Source organism: Terrapene carolina, unplaced genomic scaffold, assembly GCF_002925995.2.
Source record: "Terrapene carolina triunguis isolate 2854851 unplaced genomic scaffold, T_m_triunguis-2.0 Scaffold172, whole genome shotgun sequence".
NCBI lineage: Eukaryota > Metazoa > Chordata > Testudines > Emydidae > Terrapene > Terrapene triunguis.
In genome coordinates this window covers 1150851-1175846 of record NW_020664523.1, presented here as the reverse complement: position 1 = coordinate 1175846, position 24996 = coordinate 1150851, and the positions used below count along the sequence as shown (strand labels likewise).

The 24996-nt window shown below is 55.2% G+C and overlaps 1 protein-coding gene across 3 annotated transcripts in view; it reads right to left on the bottom strand.

Annotated features, from left to right (window-relative positions):
* The window catches only part of PHKA1 (phosphorylase kinase regulatory subunit alpha 1), an 88692-nt gene that overhangs the window by 3883 nt on the left and 59813 nt on the right, over nucleotides 1-24996 (bottom strand). Inside the window, exons 20-30 of one of the 3 annotated variants that reach the window (XM_024199347.1) lie at nucleotides 14433-14527; nucleotides 13563-13702; nucleotides 12632-12788; nucleotides 11933-12012; nucleotides 11476-11554; nucleotides 11224-11353; nucleotides 8610-8711; nucleotides 7886-8001; nucleotides 2706-2750; nucleotides 1708-1878; nucleotides 507-560 (exon numbers count right to left, since the gene is read on the bottom strand). In XM_024199347.1, coding sequence (XP_024055115.1) covers nucleotides 507-560; nucleotides 1708-1878; nucleotides 2706-2750; nucleotides 7886-8001; nucleotides 8610-8711; nucleotides 11224-11353; nucleotides 11476-11554; nucleotides 11933-12012; nucleotides 12632-12788; nucleotides 13563-13702; nucleotides 14433-14527 — 1169 coding nt within the window. The other 2 variants (XM_024199390.1, XM_024199382.2) reach the window with 2 other exon arrangements.

Genomic DNA, 24996 nt, shown 5'->3' with positions numbered 1-24996 from the left:
TCCCTGGAGATGAAAGGAGATGGGCAGGAAGGGAGAATAAGAGGTGCATTATGCAAATACTTGCAGGGTGGGGAGGTAAGTGAGAGAGAGGCGGAGTGGTAGCAACACCTACATTAGAGGTACCTGATGCTTCTCATTCTAACCATTCTCAATTGCTTTGCAAACTGACAAACAATTCTCCAGGCTGCCCTTTCCACGTGAGTTCTCTGCCTGAGCTGGATTTATTTTGGGGGTTGGGAGGAAGAGGAGGACAATGGAGTTAGAACAAAGACAGTCTGGCTGTTTGAGAATAAGGCTGGGGAAAGGACAGTTTTGTTAGCAGTAAAATAATAATTCTAATTCTTGTGGTACGGGCAGCCTTAATTCTGGCACATCCTAACCTCGGAACACCCAAGTGCCTGAATTTGCAACCTTAACACTTTTGACATTATTTCGCACACACACACACTTCCCCATGGATCTACCCTCATAAGATCAGTTGATACCCCCGCTCCCAAAGCTCTTACCTCTTTGGTTGTTGAGGCTGGAAGGACAAAGCCCTCCACAGAGAGGCCATGGCACTGCAGAATAAGACCAAGGGTTAGAGGTTGCAGCCCAGACAGGCCCCTGTTCACTATCCTGGATCCCCCCCAGTGGAGTGTTTAAAACCAGCAAACCAATAACTGCATTTTCCATTCACCAAGCAGAGCATGCAGCCTTGAGAAATGCAGTTAGCACCCAGATGTGGTGGACACATGGTAAAGTTCAGGGTTTTTCTACACGGTAAGGGGACTTGAAACAACAATTGCAGTTGTAACTCACCCCCTAGCTATTTCAGCTGAAGTCTGGGCATGGGCACACACTGCGGTACAAGTGCCTTCATATCAGTTTGGTTAAGCTGGATAAGTTCTCCCAAGATACAGGCTTTTTACTGAAGGATAAAGCCCTTTTACTGAAAGCGAGTGTCGAGACCCAGGCATCCAGCAGAATGACGAAGGGGTGGATTGCAACAATCCCTTTGCTTCCATTTACCACGTAGACAAGCCCCAAGTTTGGTGCTGTATGTCTCACATTCGTGCCCTGCTGTATGACCGCACCTCTAGTTGGCAGGTTTGGTACCATCACCTACCACTCCAGACTGGCAGCTATGTCTGTGCAGGAATTCCTCCCCAGCACCGCCTGCACCAGGCAGTAAACCCATCTGGGCTTCTAGCTGCAGTTTACAAACAGCAGAGGGGCAAATCTGGGCTGTCCTGGCTAATGCAGGGGGTCACATGTGCCCCTGCAGCCCCTGAACAAGAGAGAGTCACAAACTGCCCCCCTCTGTCAACACAGGGATGAAACAGGCCCTTTACACCTATGCAGCCCTGGGAACAGGATTTAGCTGCAAAGCCAGCCAACAGGGCGGGGCTCCCAGCACTAATAAAAAGCACCTTACTATCTGGGGCCCAAACCTGGGCTTTTGTCATAGAACTCCCAAGCAAACCCTGGGAACCGGCATGGCTGGCAGCTATTGGAATAGGCCCTCAAAGGCAGGGATAGGGTAGTTGCTCAGCTGGCTAGAACGCACAACGATGAGGTGTGTGCGCTGCTGATGGATTGTCCCCATGACGTGAAAACACTGGCCAAGGGGATCCAGGTGCATGGATGTGCGCTCACGCACTCACACATACATGCATGCACACGTGGAAGAGACAGCTGAACAATGGCAGCATGAGACCAGCTCACCTTCTGCAGGATTTTCCAGACCTTCTGGTAGAAGCCCACCGGGACCCTGTTGAGCGCTCCGTCCAGCCGCCTTCTCCGCTGCCACTGGCCATGGCGGCCGTCTCTGGAGACCTGATCTTCCAGCATGCTAGCGAAGGATCCCCCAGCAGGCAAGATGAAGCGTCCAGAACTCTGAGAACAAAACAGAGTTACAGTAAAGGCAACAGGACCAGGATGAAGCACTAGAGAGAGCACCTCCCTAGCTTGTGGAGCTCTAACTGCAGAGAAGCACTTGGCTCTGTTCCTCCTGGGCTGTGCTCTCAGCAGCTCTCAAGCTACACAAGAAGGATCAGGCCGGGCTAGTACTTGAAGGGGAGACCAAGGAACATAATTCAGTAGAGGACACTTCCTCTCCCAACCAGCATTAACCAATGTCCTAATATGGGCTAGGACACACAGAATGCTGTCTGATGAGACAAAGCCACTTGTGGCCACTAGAGATCCCCTGGCAATCTCTGCCCAAGTCAGGACATTAGTCCAGTGCCCTGGGGACAATCCAGAGGGGGTTATTATATTCCACCTTTCTAGAGCCACAGTTACATCTGGAGATGGAATTCTCCATTTCCACAGCTGGCCTTGCAGTTTGCAGGGTATCAAGCACCACCTTGCCTTTTGGTTCCACCATCAAGCCTGGGCTGGGGAGACTGACCAGACAGCACTATTTCTTCCTGGCCTGTTTCCTCAGGAGAGCTACATTACCCCAGAGTGTCAGGGCCTGCCTTGAAAGAGTCTTCCCAAGTGGCTGTGTGCCTAGCTTGTGCTTAATGCTGCCGCAGCTGACTTCCTGTCCTAAATGGTTGTGTAGCTTTCCTAGCCACTGCCAATGGGCTGCTGTATTCCACTCCAGAGGTGGCTGCATTCCACCCCAGGGTGAAGAGATTCCTGCCTCTAGCTAGCAAAATGCTCTGGGACCTGCGAGGACAGACACGCTGCATGTGTAAACATAAGATGCACATTACCAGAGGAGATCCTGAATCCATCTCCAGAGAGTGGAAGCCACAGGACTAGAGAGGAGAAGAGAGACAGTCAAAGCCTGATGGGATGGAGCAGGCAGCAGAAGCATTAGCAGAAGCATGGGCAAAGCTTGGTGTCATTCATTCAGTGTCTATCCCAGGTGATTGTGGCTAGCCAGAGACTTTAGAGCCAGTTTAGGAAGTTGCACCACAGAGTTTCACATTAAACCAAAGCTGGAAGAGGGCATACCAGGGCAGGAGATTAAAGAGCCAGGTTGGTGTCTGGAGAGGATGGTTAAAACACTTTAATGTTTACAAGATGACACACTGCACAGTGTGAAATCCAAGCAGCTGGGCTCCCCTTCCAGAATTACCGTGCCAGACTGTGGCTTTAGGACACAGTAGCTACAGGCTGGGCACTGTCAGCCCCTCAGCCTGGTTAGAATCTAGCAGGGAGGAGGTGGTCCTGGAGATTTAGATCTACTCAGGCACAGAAGCTTACAGTACCCCAACTAGAGGCCATTTAAGGTGGGGCCTGGAGAGAGCCAGTGAGCTCATCACATCTGCACTGCAGTAGTAGCTAGCTAGTTCCAGAGTGTCAGCCTGGGAGTGCACAGGAGGAGGCAGTGGATTCAAAGGGAGCCATGTTCCCTACTGCTCTATCAGGCAGCTGGGAAGGGAAAGCAGAAGTTGATTTGCCTAGTGGGGTTATTTGACCATTTTTGGCACTAGACAGGAGTCCCGCAGTGTGATTAGGGGCAGCAATACAGCTGTGCTGCATTCCACAGCGCAAGGCAGAGTCTGGCTGGTGGGCACAGCGTAGTTAGCTACAAGACATGCTGCCTGCTTAGCTTCACTGCAGGCTCCTGACCCAGTGTGTTCTAGCAGGTCAAACATCCGTGGTTATGCAGACAGGCCCAGTCTGTCCTACAGCATGGATCAGAGGGATCAGATACAGAGGGACCTAGACAAATTGGAGGATTGGGCCAAAAGAAACCTGATGAGGTTCAACAAGGACAAGTGCAGAATCCTGCACTTAGGACGGAAGAATCCTATGCACTGCTACAGACTAGGGACCGAATGGCTAGGTAGCAGTTCTGCAGAAAAGGACCTAGGGGTCACAGTGGACGAGAAGCTCGATATGAGTCAACAGTGTGCTCTTGTTGCCAAGAAGGCTAATGGCATTTTGGGCTGTATAAGTAGGGGCATTGCCAGCAGATCGAGGGACGTGATCGTTCCCCTTTATGCGACATTGGTGAGGCCTCATCTGGAGTACTGTGTCCAGTTTTGGGCCCCACACTACAAGAAGGATGTGGAAATATTGGAAAGAGTCCAGCGGAGGGCAACAAAAATGATTAGGGGTCTGGAGCACATGACTTATGAGGAGAAGATGAGGGAACTGGGATTGTTTAGTCTCCAGAAGAGAAGAATGAGGGGGGATTTGATAGCTGCTTTCAACTACCTGAGGGGGGTTCCCAAAGAGGATGGAGCTCGGCTGTTCTCAGTGGTGGCAGATGACAGAACAAGGAGCAATGGTCTCAAATTGCAGTGGGGGAGGTCTAGGTTGGATATTAGGAAACACTATTTCACTAGGAGGGTGGTGAAGCACTGGAATGCTTTACTAGGGAGGTGGTGGAATCTCCTTCCTTGGAGGTTTTTAAGGTCAGGCTTGACAAAGCCCTGGCTGGGATGATTTAGTTGGTGTTGGTCCTGCTTTGAGCAGGGGGTTGGACTAGATGACCTCCTGAGGTCCCTTCCAACCCTGATATTCTATGATTCTATGGAATGAAGCACCATCATTCGGGTTCTGTTCTGTGTCTCCCCACCCCTTCTCCCACTGTGGGCCAGGCCTGCATTGCTAAGACAGCTGGGTAAGACTAGTGGGCTTCTCTGGCACAAAGCTTCTCCCCTGGAGTGGTTCTGGGAAGAGCTTTGAGAAGAAAAGAGGGTAAGAGGCCTGCTGAGTGTTCCTCTCCGTTGATCCTCCAGAACTGCATACTATGGTACATCCAATGTTCCTATTCCTCTCCCAGCCCCACCAGAACCTGAGCACGCTGACCTCTGGCCAGAGAACCACAAGAGTTCCCAGACTGGGTTCCAGAATGGCAATGCTATTAGCCTGGGTTAGAGACAGGGCCAGCTCTAGGCACCAGCAAAACAAGCTGGTGCTTGGGGCGGCACATTTTTAGGGGCGGCATGGCCAGCGCCAGAATGCCGCCCCTAAAAATGTGCCCCGGCCGCCCTAGCTCACCTCCGCTGCTGCTGCCACTCGCGCGCCGTTACTCGCCCTCCCTCCCAGGCTCTCAAACCTGGGAGGGAGGGGGAGACTCCGAGTGGCCGCAGCACGCAAAACAGACGTTTCGCGCGCCGCTGCTCCCCCTCCCTCCCAGGCTCTCAAACCTGGGAGGGAGGGGGAGACTCCGAGTGGCCGCGGCGCGGGCACCGCTTCTCCCCCTCCCTCCTAGGCTTGAGAGCCTGGGGGGAGGAGGCAGGGAAGGGGCGGAGTTGAGGCGGGGCCGGGGTAATTAAAAAACGGGGGGGGAGGAAGGCCAAAATTGTTTTTGCCTTGGGCGGCAAAAATCCTAGAGCCGGCCCTGGTTAGAGAGACCCAACACTGGATCCCATCCGCTCTTCACAGCTTCCCAGGCAACAAGTCACTGCCAGTCGAGAGCTCAGGGAACACAAGACACAGTCACAACCCCACCGAAGAGCCTCTTGCTCACAGCACTGGACTGTAGTTTGCTGGTTAGTCATTTCAAGTGACCCAACTGTAGCTCACGGTACCTCCAGCCGGAGAGCTGAGCCCCAAACCCTAAGCTGTCAGAGGGGAAGCCAGCTCACTTGCTACAGCTTGAAACAAGCCTGTTAGCTCATGCATGCTCAGAAGCTTTCTGGGTGCTCAAGGTTGCTGAAGTAAGCTAAGGCTTGAAGGGAACACTGGTGGTTTCACCTTACTCTCCCTCAGAGACTGCCTATGTTTATCCAGTTGCTGAAAGATAAAAAGGAGATCACAATACAGACAATGTGATTGGGGCAGCAATACAGCTGTGCTGCATTCCACAGCCTAAGGAAGAGTCTGGCTGGTGACCACAGTGCAGTTAGCTACATAACTTACATCTCCGTTCCCTTCCACCCCCTTCACTCCGAGGCCTGCGTCTCTGTCTAAGGTACTTCCATGGCCCTCCTCAGAACGTCTCCATCGCTAACCACAGGGTAGGGGTATATCCCCATTGTACACATGGGGAACTGAGTGATTTTCTCTGGCAGAGCAAGGAATGGAATCTGGGAGTCCTGTGGCTCAGTGCCCTAACCAGTGGGCCGTCCTTCCTCTTACGAGCCCAGCTTCACCGCCAATCCTCATGGCTTTTCCACTTACATTCAAAGAGCAGATTGTTGCATCAGAACCACCTGCATGTTTGCTCGTTTGACTTCTCCTCTTAATCTAAGGGTCTATCTACATGTGAAAGGCCATCCAGAGGTTTGCATTGACAAGCTTATTTCAGTTTAACTTAAGTCTGTTCCCAGCCAGCTTAAGCCAAACTGAAATCCACAAGTGGATGTGTGGATGCACACACCAGTGCACTTAACATTGGTCCAGATTCACACCTCGGGCTAACCTGGCTTTCCACACAAACAAGCCCTACAGCAGAGTCACCAGGGGAGCACATGTTGTGTGCCGTCCCTCACCCTTCGTGGCAACCTGCTCGCACAGGAGCACAGCAGGCTGCCAGGCTGCTGAGTTCAGAGTACACAGAAGACAGATGCACCACAGGTTCCACAGTGAAATATACCCCAGGACGCAGGATTCCTAGTTTTCTTTATACCTTGGATGCAATGCTGGAGCCAAGGACCCAGGGAGAGGCAGGGTTAAAGAGTAGCCCCGGAAATGTCCGCTTAGTGACTCTGTTACTGCCGTCTCAAGGGAATCCTAAGCTTGGCTCAGCAGCCCACTAGCAAGTGTGCAGGGGAGGGTACAGGAGCGGGCCTGCAGAGTCAGGTGGACGAGAAGAAACCCAGATGCTCTTCTGGAGAGATACCAGAGCACGCCGGGAACAGGTGTCCACACGATGCTGCACACTAGCTACTGGGAATTTCCTGCCAATGGTGGGGATAAAGCCCTGATCCTCTCGCTACGGAAGCGCAGTCCCCACCCCTGCCACTAGAGCTAAGAGGAGAAACTCTCAGTAGCTGTTAGCAGGACAGGGCCCATGACAGCTGGGTAGTTCTCATCCCATCCAGCAGAGGTCAGTGGGGTGCACACATGCCTTGCTACTATACAGCTTCTCCACCGGCACAATGCTCTGGGCGGTGGGGCTGCAAGTTCCTGGGGCAGCATAGCTGCAAAGCTGGGGCCTGACCCAGTGCTCTGTGCTGCGCAGTGGCGTGGCTGGCTCCAGCTGCCTGTCCCGGTGATCTGGGCGGTGCGGCTGTAGTGCCGCCAGCCACCGGTGCTCCAGGCAGTGCGGTAAGGGGGCGGGGGGGTGGGGGTTGGATAGAGGGCAGGGGAGTTTGGGGTGGTGGTCAGGGGGTGGGGGTGTGGATAGGGGTCAGGGCAGTCAGAAGGCAGGGAACAGGGGGATTGAATGGGGGCAGGGGTCCCCAGGGGGCAGTCAGGAAGGAGAGGGGGGATTGGATGGGGTGGTGGTGGGCAGCCAGGGGCAGGAGTTCCAGGGGCGATCAGGGGACAGGGAGAAGGGGTGGTTGGATAGGCCAGGAGTCCCGGGGGGCAGTCAGGAATGAGAGGAGGGGTTGGATGGGGTGGCGGGGGGCAGTCAGGGTCAGGGGTTCCAGGGGCTTTCAGGGAACGGGGGGGGTTGGATGGGGCAGGAGTCCCAGGGGGCCATCAGGGGGCGAGAAGCAGGTGGGGGTCAGATGGGGGCGGGGGCCGGGCCACGCCTGACTGTTTGGGGAGGCACAGCCTCCCCTAACCGGCCCTCTGTACAATTTTAGAAACCCAATGTGGTCCTCAGGCCAAAAGGTTTGCCCACCCCTGACCTATGGCCTTCTAAAACACAAGCAAAATCAATATACCGATAAAATGCCCACAGCCCATCCCACAGCTATCCCCAATCAGTGTCCTCCACAGCCCCACCCGGCACTCCAGCAGGCTCACACATAGCCCAACCCCCACCCCCTCAACATCCCAGCCTCTCCCCAAACACACCCCTCCCCCCACCAACACACACCTGTTTGATCTCACTCTTTAGCTTCACTATCCCAGCTCGCTCTGTTTTAGTCGCTCCGACGGCGCCAACCTCGTGGATGGAAATAGCGGGGGTTAGGGCTGAATCAACAGAACGCACTGCAAGGGAGGAGGGGATCGGTACAGTCAGAATTCACTGCCAGGGCTCCGAGGACACAGACTCAGCGACAGTCAGGGCACCTCGTGCTCCCAAGGCCCTTCTTATAGCACCTCCAGTGAGCAGGACCTGGGGTGCCCCTGCTTTAACCTTCTCAGAAGCTCATAACTACAGAAACTACTGCCACGGAAGGAGGAGTTTCTTCTATCACCAGTGGCGGTCCTGTCATCCCTGACTAATGCCCACTCCATGCACTGGCAGGGCCTGTTTCACCACCAGAGGAGGGGGAGTTATTTTAATACTGGATTCTGGACTGGGCTCAGACACATGCCTGTATGTGTTCAGGCAGCCTGAACTGCAATGGACAATGAGGATGACCAACCAGGGTCTCTCAGGATGCCAACAGCCACGACACTGGTGTGTGAAGGACATTGCAGCCCAGAATAAGTTATGGCAAGATGCATGTGCCTGGGACATCAGAGGAATGGACACCTCTGAGTTGCTGGAAATGAGACTAAGGCCAGACCAGAGGGTGGTTATGGTGCAGTTTCATCTCTCATCATTTTAGAGGCAGCCACTTCAAGATTTCAGCTTAATCAGACAGACTCACCGCTCTTCTCCACTCCGAACTCCTTGCCAGAGAGAATGTGGTGTAGAAGACTCTTCATATCTGAAGGACTGAGGTTCATCAAGCTCTCGGTGGCTTCTTCAGCTAGAGATCAGAGATTAATTGGAAGGGAGACTGCCAACAAGGTCACCTCCTTCCCCTCCCAGGTTACAATCTACAACATTAGTGGAGAAGGGAGGATTCATAGAGGAAGTTCTAGTAAGGGAGGTTCCTGGCTCAAGGGGCACAAGTGAATCTAGGTGTTTCCATACATTAGTTGCACACCAGGATTTATTAATGAAGCACTTGAGATCTCATCCTGCTCTGCCTCCCCAGAAGAGAACAGATATGGCTAAGCGATACTGTCAGCCTGATATCCAGTCGATTACAGACACAGGAGGGAAGAATGGTGCAGGTGCTATATTTCCCTCACAGCCCCTGGCCAAATGAAATCACTCTACTCTGTCCACCCTCTCCCCCAATCACTGTGCAAAAAATCCACAAAACCATCCAGGAAACAGGGAAACTGACTATGCTGTGAAATGTGCAAATGCTTAGAGAAACCTGTTCTTTTGGGATCAGTCTATCCAAGGTACTTATATGGCCCCCATTATCTCTGAGCACCTCACAATTTTTATTGTATTTTCACCACAACAAACCTGTGAAGTAGAGTATTCTCCCCATTCTACAGATGGGGAACTGAGACGCAGAAAGACTAATGGCATGTCTACACTACAGGGACTATAGCAGCATAGCTATGGCATAAACCCATAGCGTAGACGTAACCTACGTAAGGGAAGGGTTTTTCCATGACTGTAGGACCACCTCCTCCCCAAGTCGCTAGGTGGATGGAAGCATTCCAGGACAGCCCAGAGGATTCAGGGGGCCTGGGGCAAAGCAATTTCAGGGGCTCCTTCCATAAAAAAAAGTTGCAATACTATAGAATACTATATTCTCGTGGGGGCCTGGGGCAAATTGACCCACTTTCCCCCCCCCCCCCCCTCTGGGCGGCCCTGAAGCATTCTTCTGTTGACCTAGCTGTGTATGCTGGAGGTTAGGTTGGCATAGGTATGGAGCTCAGGGGGTTGGATTTTTTCACCACTTCTGAATGATGTAGCTTTGTTAACCTAAAATTTAAGTGCAGACCTGGCCTAAGTGACTTGCCCAGGGTCACACACAGTCTGTGGCACAGCAGGAATTGAACCTGGTTCTCTGAAGTTCCAGGCTAGTGGCCTATACTCTAGGCCAGTGGTACATGTACCTCTGGGGGTACGCAGAGTTCTTCCAGGGGGTACATCACCTCATCTAGAGATTTGCCTAGTTTTACAACAGGTTACATAAAAAGCACTAGCGAAGTCAGTACTAAACTAAAATTTAATACAGACAATGACTTGTTTATACTGCTCTATATACTGTACGCTGAAATGTAAGTACAAGATTTATATTCCAATTGACTGATTTTATAATTACATGGTAAAAAATGAGAAAGTCGGAATTTTTTCAGTAACAGTGTGCTGTGACACTTGTATTTTTATGTCCGATTTTGTAAGCAAGTAAATTTTAAGTGAGGTGAAACTGGGGGATACGCAAGACAAATCAGACTCCTGAAGGGGGTACAATAGTCTGGAAAGGTGAGAGCCACTGCTCTGTGTCATCCCTCCACTCTGGTCTTAGGTATTTCCTTGTAACACTTGCAAGGCCAATAGTTTCCCAATCCAAGTGTAACTTAGGCTGACTGTGTCCCTTCAAAGTGAGGAACAGTTTCACACCACCCTAAAAATCAAACAAAGCTATTCACACCCCAATCTCTCTCAGGATCCAACAAGCTAGCCGAGTGCACAGTGAGGATTCAGACCTATTTGAACAGGTAGCCAAGATTTTAAACAGAAAAGAAAAAAAAAAAACCAAATGTAAGAAAGTGGCCGAGCTGGTGAGCAGGACTTGCTATATTTTTACTACTATCAAGCACTTAGTGAGCAGGTCCGGCTCTACCATTTTTGCTGCCCCAGGCACGTGCTTCCTCCGCTGGTGCCTGGAGCCAGCCCTGTTAGTGAGTCTACTAGCTAGACATCTCCCTTTCGTATTTCCCCCAGCGGTTTTATTGTATTGGCCCCAACTACACAGCAAGTTTGACTGTATAACCAGTAATGTGATTATACCAGTGATTCTCAACCGGAGCCCATGGCCTTTAGCACACAGCTGAGCTGGGCCGCAGCTTAGTACGAATTGGGCCATGGGCTCCAGTTGAGAACCACTGGTATAACCACATTACTCAGACACAAGGTGCCCACATACATGGGCCCATGGAGATTCCCCTAGATACTCCAGAGGTCTTGCAGTGAAAGCTTGAGGGACAGTTTGTTATCACAGCCCTTTCCTACCCAGGGAAGGTTTGGCTGGGATGAGATACTGGGCTGGACACCTCACCCACCTTGTTTGTGTCAGAAAAAAGGTAGACACTCTGCTATTCGGCCAGTTGTGAGGCAACATGCAACAAAGCCTGGGTGTTCCGTACACCGGGGGCCCCCAGTCAGCCACATGCAGGCTGGGAGTTAAGAGGAATGCTCCCACCCTTTGTCTGTCTTGACTATTTGGACACCGGACTCAGGCTGGGTACCTGAGCAGTGCAAGGAGTGTGCCAGCTCCGTTGCCATCACCTGGATGATGAGCCCAATGCGAAGGCGGAACATCTCAGCAAAGAGGGCGGGCTGGGTACGCATGTACATGGCCAGGTAGACCATGATTTCCTGAACGGGAAAAGCAAGGAGACACGGGTCACAAGGCAGCCGCCCAGTGGGACAGGCGCATCCTCTGGCCTGTGAGGGCATGGACAGGCTGCCTGGAAACCGGCTGGACTCAGCCCTGTCACCTGAGTCAGGATCGAGACGCTCATGTTCTTCTCACTGGCTTCGTCAATCAGGTGGGTGAGCTCCTCATACGGGACAGGGCTGAGGAGACAATGGGAATAAAGGGGAGATCCCAGTACACACAGACACAGGGCAGGCATGATCTACAGCCCCTCAACGCATGGCTAATGCCCCTTCGCCTGACTTTAGACAGCCCCCACATATTGCCCCACCTGCTTGAGGTCACTATGTACAGCACGATGTGCACAACTAGCGAAGCTCAGGGGAGAGGGAGCTCATACAGATCCAGCCTGGGAGAGCAGTGGCCTCTTTCCTAGGGACAGGGAGAGGCGGAGCCTCAGAGGTGGGTGGAGCCTGTTCCCCCTCCCCACCACTGCAAAGTTGACCCCCGGAATCAGGCTGACTAATGCAATGGTTTCGGCCCCCTTGGTACACTGAGGCAAAAGGCACTGAACTCACGCAGAGATCGTCTTCTCCCGAGGCTCTGGAGGCAGCCCCACTGTCAAGTGCTTCTGATGAGACAGGAGGTCAGTGCAGGCCTAGACAGAGATACCATCACACACTTGGTTATGGATGCTTAACAGCCACAGACCCACAGTGGCCTTACAAGTGCGCTCCCTCCCTCCCAGCGAGAGCTTCATGCACACCTCTAAGACAAGCAGGGTGGCTTTTGGACTATTTTCTGGAGTTCCATCTTCACTGCAGGGATTGTAATGGACTCAGCTTGGTGTGAGATCCCCCAAGTCCTCTCCTATCCCCCGCCCCCAGAGCAGGATTTTCTGTACAGTCTGCAAATCCAAACCACGATGGGCCAGGCTTTAAGCAGGGCCCAGCGCTCCCCATTCCAGCTGTCGGAGCCATGGACATTCAGGCCACGTACTTCTAAGTGAGCGCATAAATCAGTACGTCCCTATGGCGTCTCAGAAATTTAAGCAACCTTCGTACTTGCCATGAAGTGGGAAAACAATAAGAAAGACAGTCTGGCATTTCAGTGGCCACCTCTCCAGATGGAAAGGTCCTTTCTAGATGCAGAGGACTCTTACAGGTAAGTCGTTTCTCAGAGGTAGTTGTGAAGTCAGGCATTGATTTGCCCATTTCCTGCCTCGTCCCACAGGCCGGGCCAGGGATCAGAGCAAGGCCCCTGTGCCCAGTCCTCACCTCATCGAGAGCTTCCACCTTCTTTTTCAAGATCCCGGAGATGTAGCGGATCAGGGCCCACTGTTGGGTAGCCCCCACGTTGACATATAGCTCAGTGAGGAGGTCCTTGACCGTAGCACCAGGTTGACCATCGATCTCCGTGTCCCAGTCAAGCCCCCTGTGTTCAAGGAGATGCCAGGTCACAGCAAAGGCTATGTGAGCAGGATTATTTACCCAGCCCCCACAAACTCTGCAGCAGCACCATTACAGAGTAACACTTGACTGTTCAGAATGAACACTATGATAACATTCCAGTGGAGGGGGATGCTCTCTGAGCTAGTAAATAGTATGCTCAGCAATGCACAGGGCTGAGGGAATGCAATGGAGCTACCTGTTTGGAAGCACCAGCTCTTGAGAACTGTACCCAACTAATCCTTTTAGAGACAGCAAATTCTGAATCTCTTATTACATGTGCACAACAAGGCCCAGATCTCATTAGAGGTGCTAACACAAAAGCACTGGACCAGGTGACCTAGGGAGGTTGTGGGACCCCTGTCATTGGAGGTTTTTAAGAACAGGTTTGACAAACCCCTTCAGGGATGGTCTAGGTTTATGTGGTCCTGCCTCAGTGCAGGGGGCTGGACTAGATGACCTCTCAAGGTCCCTGTCGGCTCTACATTGCTATGATCATTTATCAAAATGGCTAAGAGGTGAATCCATGCTAAGGGCATTTTTTCAGACACTCACACCAGCCTCCCATCTGGCAAACATTTCCCAGCCTAGTTATAAAGGCTGAAACACAGGGAGCTAGCCATCTCGCCTCTCCTGAGTGGGCAACACCTAGGCTTCTCATTGGGGGTGGTAATGCCACGATTAGGAAGATAAAGCCAGGAGCAAAGCAATATAAAGGGCTTCCTGGGTAATGCAGGCTGGGGGCCGGCCGCGCTCCTACTTGAGGGTGTGAAGCATGTAAAGAAGGTCAGCCTGCTCCTGTAGGGTGGGGCACTCTCGCAGCTGATCCACCAGGGCCTTGCAGTCCACGTTTCCAGCCTTGTCTCGAGGGAGATTTACCATGGTGTGGAGTGAGGGAATCTGGAGGAGGAGAGGTCACTAAGGTTCCATGTTAGAGCTCTAGCTGTTGTCCCAACCCCTGCTCTAGAATCTCAGGGCACCCCACTTGGGGCAGATGACTTGGCCCTTGGCTCTGCTCTTCCCTGGTTAATGCCTTCTCCTAAAGCTGGCCAGAGCCATGGCACCAGCTAACGTCTTGGCCATCTCCACTAAGAAGGACCCACCCCACTGCTAGGGGCTGGGACAGCATTCTGCTTGCTGAGCTTGCTTATGAGCCAGGATGCTCTGCTAATAACTCCTCACCCAACGTATCCTCCTCTCTAGTGTGGGCAGATTCCTGCCCCACGCCTGCTCCTTGCAGATTCACCTCCACTGCCCCCTCATGTTACATGCCAGAGCTGCAGCACTTCCCTTCTTCCCCAGTGGACCCTGCTCTGTCAAGGCCAGGGCTTCTACCCGCTTGCCTGTCTGCTACAGTTTGCTCCACTCCTGCTCTTGAGTTTCCTGCAGCCAGTGGGTCACAGGGCTGTGGAGAGCAGCTGGCTAACAGAACTATCCATGTCTCTAGCTGTTCCCAGGTGACACCCAGACCACTCCCCCCCCCCATGGATTCTGCTGCTCCACCCCAGGGCAGCAGTCTGTGTACGTCCTAGCTGGCACACTGGACACTGTTAGGAGCCAGGCAGTTGACTCTCGAGCCAGAATGTGTTCAGCACCCCCAGTACCCACCCCACTCCCAGCTCAGGGTCACCTGGCTGTCCTGTTCGGGTGTGTGGGTGGAGCCCAGCAAGTGCACTGAAGGCTGGGAGGCCTGGAACAGCTTGGACGGGATGTACATGTTGACATCTGCAAGAAACCAACATTCGTTCTGGAAGGCTTTAGACTTCAGCACATTACAATTTATCCAGAACAGTGTCTGGGGCCCTGTCCTGCTTGGGAGAGTTTTAAATCCTTGTTAACTCTCAGCCTCCAGTCAGTGCTGCTGCCTACTGTGCTTAGAAGGGACAAGCAGTCCTCTGGCCCCACCACAGGTGAATAGGACTGGGAGGGGAATTGATGGCTATTTAATAGCCTCTAATCTCTCAGGAATTTGTGTAGAGGCTGCAAGGCATCAGAACCCTAACTGACTAGGACTTACACTTGGGCGCATATGCTGCAGCCAAGATTAATTACATGGGCCTTCAAGCACTGCAGGATTTTATACACTAGTTCATTGCTTGATTAATCCAGCACAAGAGAACTACTTAATGCTCCAGAGATTTCACACACACTGAGGCCTAGAGGGGACAGAGCAGAGAGGGCAGCACTCTGCAGCCTTCCCTTTGAGTTACTATACGTGGCTCTTTGGAAGCTTGATGAGAGAGGGTCTTCCTAGGGCAGCTTTAACAAGGGGCTAGATCAGCAGAAGAGGGCAGGAGAAGAATGGCAGCTGGAGCACGCTGGCCATGACACAGGGAGGTGTTACTCTGTGGGTTTTATTAACAGCTGTGCAGCACTGGAATCAGGAACTCTCTAAGCCTGACTCGGACACCAACCCCTCTGCAGCCTTGGGGAAGTCACTTACCCTCATTTTACAGATGGGGAAGCCAAGAAGTTAATACTTACCCACCTTATCTTTATGGGTTAATTTCTGTAGAGCACTAAACACTCTAGAGGCTTATTAGCTTTACCTGCTCACTGTAGTGCCACCAGCCTTGAGAAAGGAAGTGCAAATGAGCTGATCAGGACAGTCAGGTTTCTTTGTAGATTTTTAACCCATTGTATCTAACAGTGAGCACTAAGCCTGGACAATGCCCCATGCCTCGCACACGGCACAGTTAGTCTTTGATCAGTTGTAACACTTGGGTTAACTCAAGAGCAGAGAGTCATGGCACTGCCATGACTTGTAACCACATTTAACTTCTCCCAATGGTTACAGACCAACAGGATTCGAACAGTTAAACTGCTACAGCAGCATCCTGGCAACATGCTCTAGATCGGGGGTTCTCAAACTTCACTGCACCACAACCTCCTTCTGACAACAAAAATTACTACACGACCCAGGAGGGGGACCAAAGCCTGAATCCACCCGAGCCCCACCACCCTGGTTGGGGAGGGGGAACAAAGCAGAAGCCCAAGGGCTTCAGCCCCAGGCAGGGGGCCTGTAACCAGAGCCCCGCCACCCCAGACTGAAGCCCTTGGGCTTCGGCCCCGGGCAGTGGGGCTCAAGCTTCGGCCCTGGACCCCAGCAAGTTTAAGCCAGCCCTGGTAACCCCATTAAAATGGGGTCGCAACCCACTTTGGGGTCCCAACCCACAGTTTGAGAACCGCTGCTCTAGATGGTGCTCATGGACCAGTCCTCAGGCTGTTTATGCCAGACCCTCCTGCCATTTAGCCATATGGGAAGGGCCCAGTGGCCACAACTACAGCTAGGGTAAACTGATTTTTTGGTTGCCATGCCTAAAACATCTGAAAAATCTCTCTATATACAGGTATGTATGTTTCAGATCAAACAAAATGTTTAATTTGACCTGTAACAAAAAAATTCTTTGTTTTTCATTTTGTTTTGTTTTCAGGAATTTTCCTGGTTTAAAAAAAAAAAAAAAAAAAAAAAGGCTAGCTAAATTTCTAAACAAAAGTTTAACAAAAAAAAGTAAGTCTTCATTTTCTTTTGTTCGAAAGTATTCACCAAATTCCACCCCAATTTGTGAATAGTTTTGGTTGAGCCTAAACTGCATCTTGTGGCAAATAAATGATGCAGCCAAAGAATTTTGCCCAGCTCTATTTGTGGCACCAGGTTGCAACCCACAGACTGAGAACCCACATCAGACTCTCCACCTGCCCACCTAGGTATGTGGTCAGTGGACCTGTCTCCACTACAGATTTCAATCCCATTGTGAACACAACCTATCTTCTCTGTCTAGGCTGGACCCAATCCACATTATAACCATGCTATCAAAACAGCAACAGCCCTGACCTTTGCAGGGCTGGCACACAACTTGGCAACAGAGTTACACATAATTTGGTCCCAGTCTCTTTGCAAATGAGAGGCGTGCTGGAAGCAGCAGTTTGTAAGGGTTCTGACAGACTTCAGAAGGCTGCTGCCAACCTCTCCTTTCTTACAGCAGACAGAGCTGGCATCTATACAAGATAGTTTTGTACCCGCTTTTTAGCAATGGTGCATCTGCAAAGATGTAAATACTAGCATCAGCTGAGGCCCACATGCATTAGCATGTACATCAGTGCTAGTGGCAGTGCAGCCGCATGGATGCTGAAGAAGGGATACAATATTTCCTTAGTGTAGACAAGCTCTTTGAGTGAACTCTGTTCTAGGCAAAGCCACGCAGGGTATCAACAGGTGAACAGGTCCAGTCTACACAGACAAGAGGCAGTTGGTGGAGAGAGGGGGATGCTTCCAACATGGTAACATCTGAAGCATAGGCAGGGCTTCTGGTTTGGTCAGTCTGGACTGGCAAACAGTGCTACAACCACAGTAGCAACTATAGCTCCGGTAGCCATGAGCCTTGCTGCATCGTGACATGGCTGTCACTAACCACTCCGTGCCCCAGCCTGGGCAGCACACCTCTGGCAGTGACAGACAAATAGTGGGACGACAGACAAATGGGAAAGAAGTGACTGGAGTATGGGATGTAAAGGGGACGAGGCATCCAGTGAAGCAGCTTCCTCTGTTAGCAGCAGAAATATTAAGTTTTAGGAGTGTGTGTGTGGGGGTGGGTGGATGGGGGGGGAGAAAGAGAACAACAGCCCCACTCAGAGAACAGGGGAAAAGCCCCAACCACCTCACCTCTAAGGCAGTACCCTAAGAAACACCTTATGAACCTGATCGGTGACCATATCCAAGACAGACAGGAGAACCTCTGCATCTGACCTACCCTGTGCCAGCCATGGAGGAACTTGAGACCAGGACAGAGAGAAGGAAAAGGGTACTGGGGGGCTGGCTCTGCTCCTGGCCCCACACAGATTTAAATAAGGCTCTATCTACACTGGGGGAATATAGATAGCGCCCCAATTCCAGGCATTAGGGACCAGCCACAAGTGTGGACCCCTCAGTGCAGATAGGCAAACTGCTGTTTACACCAGTTCAGTGTACCCTGCCTCAAGCTAGATTAAGCTGCACTGGGGTACAATGGTCTGCACCACCCCTGGCTGCAATTGTAGCAAACCCCTAGGGAACCCAAGGCTCAGATGCTGCATGCTCATCAGGGGCAGTTGGCAGAGAATGCTGCAGAGCTCTGGGCCTAAGGAGGCTTTACCTGCTCACAAAGGAGGTTAGGCCAGTGCAGAGGCAGGTGTGGGGCTAAGATGCCACCTCCCAATACAAACAAGAGAGCAAGGATCAACACCAGGACACAGTGTGAGGCACATGCTCCATTAAGAGCATGTGACAGACCCAGACCAGTGGGGTACAGGAGTCTGGTAGAGGGCAAATATACTGGTCACTGGAGGAGTAGTTTCTGTTCCCTGAGTGACCAGACCTATTGGGATCCAAGAAGTGGGCGGGCGAAGCCCGCCCACTGCTAAAGGATCCCCCTCAGCCTAAGGGGGGGTCCACAGGACCTGGAGACCAAAAAATTACGGGGGACAACTAATAAAAGAACAGGGACAGGAGTGAGGTCAAAGGGTCAAATGAAGCGAACCAGACGGGGACACCGAGCAGAGAACCCCAGACAGCGCCCACTGCTCCTCGAAGGCGTCAAGGGAGCCAGTGGACGTCGCCCAGAGGAACTCTGCCCGGATACGTGAAAGAACGGAGGATCTGAAATACGCCCCACAGTCACAGGAAACTTCATCGGCCAACCTCCTCACTCTGGTTTTATAGATGGCCAGTTTCGCTAAGGCCAGAAGGAGGTTGACCAGGAGGTCCCGCAACTTTGTGGGGCGACGGATAGGGAGTGCATAAATAAAAAGGTGTGGAGAAAAGTGCAACCAAAATCTTAGTAAAATATCTGTGAGGAGCCGGAATAGGGGCTGCAGCCTGGCGCACTCTAGGTAAACATGCGCCAGGGTCTCCCTCACGCCGCAAAAGGGGCAGGTGTCTGGGATAGGGGTAAACCACGCCAAGTACACGCCCGTGCTCATGGCTCCGTGAAGGAGCCGCCAACTGATGTCCCCGGTGGGCTTCGGGATCAGAGCAGAATAAAGGCTGGCCCACCGGGGCTCCTCACCCTCCAGAGGTGGCAAAAGGTCCCGCCACTTTGTATTGGGGCGGGACGCGAGGGTGAGGACATGAAGAACATGTAGCACGAGCGTGTATAGATGTTTCCTTGGCGCGGTCCGGAACAGAACCAGCTGCAAATGGTGCAGCCGGCTCATGGCGAATGGACGGGGAGGGGGCTGGTTGGGTCCACGGGGCAGGGGCCCGATGAAAAAGTCTGGAGGGCTCGGAGTGGAGGGTGGGCGGGGCGTGCCCTCTCGCAGGACCCGGTCGAGATAGTCCCGAGCAGCGAGCGGCAAAGCGGCCCTCACCTCCTGAAGTACGCACCGGGGAGTACGAGGTCTGGAGAGCCCCATGCACTGAGTGAGCGTCAGGGGATCCAGCCAGTCTCCTCGGTCGTAGTCCAGGAGGTCTCCGACTTTGGTGACTTCTGCTAGGACCAACCTCTGGCGCACCATGGGGGACTCCGCCACCTGCACACGAAGCTGGGGGTTGTGTAGCAGGGGCTCCGCGAGGAGATCTGCCCCCACGGTGGCCGCCACGGACCTGGTCACTGAAAACAGTTTCCAGGTCCGGAGGAGGTCCTGGTAGAAGACCGGCAGCTCGGAGAGGCCTCGCGGAAGACCTCTCAGATGGAGACAAAGGAGCTGCCGGTCATATCGGAGCCCTCGGAAGCGGCGCAGGAAGGCGTGCGCCAATACGCTCCATGCCGGACTACCTGCACCATAAAGGAGCCTCTGCAGGGCCTGGAGGCGGAAGACGTGGACCTGAGCGTGCAGACACTTCAGGCCCTGCCCTCCCTCCTCCAGGGGTAGATGGAGAACCCCCGCAGAGACCCAGTGCAGTCCTGACCAAAAGAACTCCAGAATCAACGTCCGGAGGGTGGTCAGGAAGCCCGGGGCCGGGACCAGGGTGTTGAGCCGGTACCAGAGCATGGACAGGACTAGTTGATTGAGCACCAGTGCTCTCCCTCGAAGGGAGAGACACCGGAGCAGTCCTGTCCATTTCCGGAGCCGCTCCGACACCCTGCCCTCTAAACCTAGCCAGTTCTCCGGCGGAGACGGATGCGTGGCAGAAAGGTAAACGCCGAGATAGAGCAGCGGACCCGCGCTCCACCGGATGGCCTGAAGCGCGGGTGAGAGGGAGCTCGCCTGCCACCCGTCCCCTACCACCAGGCCAGAGCTCTTGACCCAGTTGACCCGGGCGGAGGAGGCCGCCGAATAGATGGTCTGGCAAGCCTCCACCCGCACCAAGTCGCCCGGGTCCTGGACCACAAGGAGCACGTCATCGGCGTACGCCGACAGGACCAGCCGCAGCTCCGGCTCCCGCAGCACCAACCCTGCCAACCTCCTACGGAGGAGACAGGAAGGGCTCGATTGCCAGAGCATACAGCTGGCCCGAGAGGGGGCACCCTTGACGTACTCCTCGCCCGAAGCTGACCGGTTCGGTGAGGGTCCAGTTGAGCCTGACCAAACACTCTGCGGAGGCGTACAGCACCTGGAGAAAACCCACAAACTGGGGCCCGAAGCCAAACGCTCGCAGAGTGCCCAGGAGATACCCGTGGTCCACCCTGTCGAACGCCTTCTCCTGATCCAGGGACAGAAGGGCGAACGGCAGACCATCCCTACACCCGAGTTCCAAGAGGTCCCGGACCAGATACAAGTTGTCGAAGATGGTGCGGCCCGGGACGGTGTAGGTCTGGTCTGGATGGATCATGTCCGCCAGCACGGACCCTAGCCGCAGCGAGATGGCCTTCGCTACGATTTTATAGTCCGTGCTGAGGAGCGAGATGGGACGCCAATTCCATAAATCGCGGAGGTCCCCCTTCTTCGGCAATAAGGTGAGCACGGCTCGCCTGCACGAAAGAGGGAGGACCCCACCCTGCAAGGACTCAGCCCAGACGGTGACAAGGTCTGGGCCGAGGACATCCCAAAACACGCGGTAGAACTCCACGGTCAGCCCGTCTATGCCCGGAGATTTATTGGTGGGCATGCGACGGAGGGCTTCCGAGAACTCGGCCAGAGTGAGAGGTAGCTCCAGCCGGTCTCGGTCGCCCGCGCTGACCGTCAGGAGTTCATCCCAGAGCATTCTGCAAGCGTTAGGATCGGTCGGATCCGGGGAGAAAAGGTGTGCGTAGAAGGCCCTGGCCCTCCCGCACATCTCCGCCGGATCCGTGAGGGGGTTGCCGTTCTCTGCTAGAAGGCAGGTGACGTGCTTCTTGGCCCCCCTCTTTTTCTCCAGGGCGTAGAAGAAGCGGGAGCCGCGATCCATCTCCCGAAGGAGGCGGATGCGGGATCGAACAAAGGCACCTCGGGCCCGATGGTCCTCGAGGGTCCGGAGCTCTTCCCGCTTCTCCCAGCATGCTCCGCAGAGGGATGGATCACCGGGGCTGGCGGCCAGACGCCTCTCCAGCTCTAAGACCTCCCGTTCCAACTGCCCTATCGCCGCATCCCTCCATCAGCTGGCGCCCCGGGTGTAGTCACGGCAAAAGAGCCGGGCGCGCACCTTCCCCAGGTCCCACCACCGCCGCGCCGAGGGAAAGGCACGCCGCTGCCCTCGCCAGGCCAGCCAGAACTCCCGGAAGGACGCCACGAAGCCCACATCCTCCAACAAGCTATTATTAAAGTGCCAATAGGCCGGCCCCGGCCTCTCCGCGCAGAGAGAGGCTGTCACAGTGGCTAGATGGTGATCTGAAAAAGGGGCCGGCCGGACGCTGGAGGAGTGGGCCCGGGAAAGGTGGAAGCGTGACATATAGATGCGGTCCAACCGGGAGTGGTACGACCGATGGACCTCCACCCGGACAAAAGTGAATGTAGAAACGTCATCCGGGTGGTGGTCGCGCCAGATGTCCATCAGGGAGTGATGTTCGACGATCTCCCGGAGGACATCCGCGGCGGCCTGGTGCTGCTCGGTCCCCGAGCGGTCCCGTTCCTCAAGGGTGGCGTTAAAGTCCCCGCCCAGGACCAGGCACTCGCGAGGATCCAAGGTGCCGAGGAAGGCGGACGCCTGCTGATAAAAACACAACCTCTCCGGGCCCAATGTCGGGGCGTAAACGTTGACTAGATTAACCACAAGCCCCTCCATGCGGACCCAGAGGTGCAGCAGGCAGCCAGGCACAGCCTCGGCGACCCCCAGCACCTCGGGCCGTAGGTCGGGGGAGAACAGGGTCGCCACTCCAGCCGTACGAACTGTGAGGTGGCTAAAATAGACCCTGTCCCCCCACTCCAGCCGCCAGCTAGCTTCAGCGGCCGGATCCGTATGGGTCTCCTGCAGGAAAATCACAGAGTACCCCCCCTCCCGAAGGAAGGAGAGCACCTGGCTCCTGCGGAGACCCATCCTACAGCCCCAGGTGTTTAATGTTGCAAAGATGATCGGTGCCATGAGGAGGGCTGGGGGGGGATCCTCGCCGGCAGAGACGCTCACAGCCTCCGTCGGGCCGCGCAACAATCCGTGACCTACCCCGTGGGCGATTAAGGAGTCACGGAAGAGGCGGACCCATTGGTAGGCTGCGGCGGCCTGCCTCCCGGTCCTCTTACCCTCCCCCATGAGGGCCCTCGCGGCCCGGAGGATCTGATGAAAATCCCCCCATCGCTGGAGTGCAAGCTGTACCTTGTTGCGGGAGCCACGGATGTCCTCAAGGAACTCCCGTAGCTCCTCTCTCAGCGTATGGAGGGTGGGGTTACCGATCTATGGCTATCCCCTAGCGGGGCCCCTGTCACAACCCCGTGGCCCACCGAGACGGGCAAGCAGGGGGCAGACCCTCGACGTGGCGTCCGATGGGCCGACGCCACGTGGCCTGCCTCAGATCCTTGCTCACTGGGGGGCGGCGGAGGGAAACTAGCAGCCCCTGGTGGGTCGGGACAGGGAAAAACAAAGGCCGCTCCTTGGGGGTCGTCCTCTGGGATAAGGAAGGAGACAGCCCCAGGGGCGGCAAAAGCATCACGGGAAGTGGAGGGGATAGGGACAGGGTCGGTGTCAAGGGTAGGGCTGGAATCAGGAATAGGGACAGGGGAAGGGGTGATATTGGGATCGGGGGTCCCAGCAGCCAGGCCACTGGGTGGGGGGGTAACACCCCGCAAATGGGCTCAGGGATTTGCGGGGAGGGAGGTGGGCCCTCCACGATGCCAGGCTCGTGCTCCAAGGCAGATGGTAAGGCCACGGCATCCGTAGGTGGAGAAGCAACGATGGGGCCCCCACCCGGGAAGGAGGTCAGCTGCCCCTCAGCCATGAGGGAGTCCCGTGGTGACTCGGGTCCCGGTTGCATGGCACTGGCCGTCGCCTCAAGAGGCTCGGTGACCGCTAGTGGGGTGCCATCTGCGGCCGGGTTGGTGGAAGAGTCCAGGGGCTCCTCGGAGGCGGGAGCAGAAGCAGTGGGTAAGGGGACGGAACATGAGGAAAGGGGGGCCGAGGTGAGGTCGCTCAGATCGAGGCCCGCTGGCAGAGGGTTGTCCTCCCCCTGGGTAACCGGGGTCAGACCTAGGGCCTCGATCTCCTCATACATGGAAGGGAGATCACCTTCCACCACCCCAGGGCTCTCCCTGCCTGCACCCGAAGCGACGCTCGCCTTGGTGCTTGCAGGGGCTTTAGATTGTAAGGGGACGAGAGGGGCTCCATCAGGGGCTTCCATAGGAAGGGACTCCGGAGGAGGGGCAGTGCTATCCTCCGATGCTGCCACATCTTCCCCAGCTGGCAACGGTGGACAAAACCCACCCGGGGGCAAAGCGGAAGGCTCAGCATCGGTGCCCCCCCTTCCTGGTCTTCCGGGGGGCTACCGCATCAGATGGAAGGAGCGGAGCTCGAGCCTTTCGCTTGCTCCGCTTCCCCTGTACTAAGGGCCAGCCCTCCATGGCATCATCTGGGGGCTGGCTAACAGGAGTCGGGTCAGGGAGCAAGGGCAAAGGCTTAGGGACTCGGGGAGGCAATGGTGGGGTAGCATGTAGGAGGGAGGATTCTCCCTGGGGCATGCCCTCTTCTATGCCCGGCGATATCCCTACCTCACCCTCCTCCACAGGCCCCGCCACATCGCAGGCAGCAGAGGCGGGGCCTTCCCGCTCGTCTAGGCGCACTGGGGGAGATACCCCTTGGGCCCGAGCGGGAGCGTTGGTGGGCCGGAAAGGAGGAGGGGCGGCTTTGGGCGCCGGGCAGCTAGGGGCGCCGGCGATGACAGGGCCGGCGCCCTGCTGGGCCTCGGGGGTCCCGGATGTCCCTCCGTGCCGGGCCAAGGGGCAGTCCCTTCGGACGTGTCCCATCGCCCGGCAGAGGTAGCACCGGGCCTCCCCTGTTGAATAATGCACCCGGTAGTGGGACCCCTGGTAGGGGACCAAGAAGGACCCCTCGAGTGCCTCACCGTCACGTGCCGCCGGCAGCAGTTGTAACTGTACCTGCCGGCGGAACGAGAGGACATGACGGAGGGCGGGGTCTTTGCAGCCCAATGGGAGAGGGCTGACCACAGAGATCGGCCTCCCCAGGGTAGAGAGGGCGGATAACAAGGTGGCATTTGGAAGGAAGGGAGGGACAGAAGTCAGGACCAGTCGGGCGCCCAGGTCTTCTAGCGGCTCCAGGGGGACGTACACGCCCCCCACCGCCAGGCCCTTCTCCACTGCCTCCTGGGCGGCGGCCTCCGATGCTAGGAAGAAGACGACCTTTCCGTACATCTTGGAGGCCGCCACAATGGCCGTGGGCCCCACCACCCTCGCCAACGCCCGCACGTAGGTCTCCACGTGGGATGAAGCGGGTACCAGGAGGCAACGGACGCCGTGCTTCCTGGTCAAGGTGGGGAAGGGGCCCCGGCCGCTATAGATGGTAGCGGAGGTGGTGGATGGGGGAGATGACGTAGCGGCACGCAGGGGGGCCGCCGCCGCCACCTGGGCGTATGCCCTGGGGGCGGGACTCCCACAGAGCTGGTGGAGGGAACAGCAGGGAGGGACGCTGCGGCCGGTTGCAGGGCCGCAGCAGTGGGGGCACCCCCTGCCATGGAGGGTCTGGCTTTTTTAGCGGGGCCTTTACCCTTCTTTGTGCCCTGGCCCTTCCTGCCAGCTGGGGGGATTCCCCCAGGGTCAGAGGGGACGAGGGACGTGGCAGCAGCGGAGGTCACCTTGTTACCCGGCGCTCCAGCAGGGGTGGTCGAGGTAGAGGCTAGGGGGGACGATGGGGGGGCGGG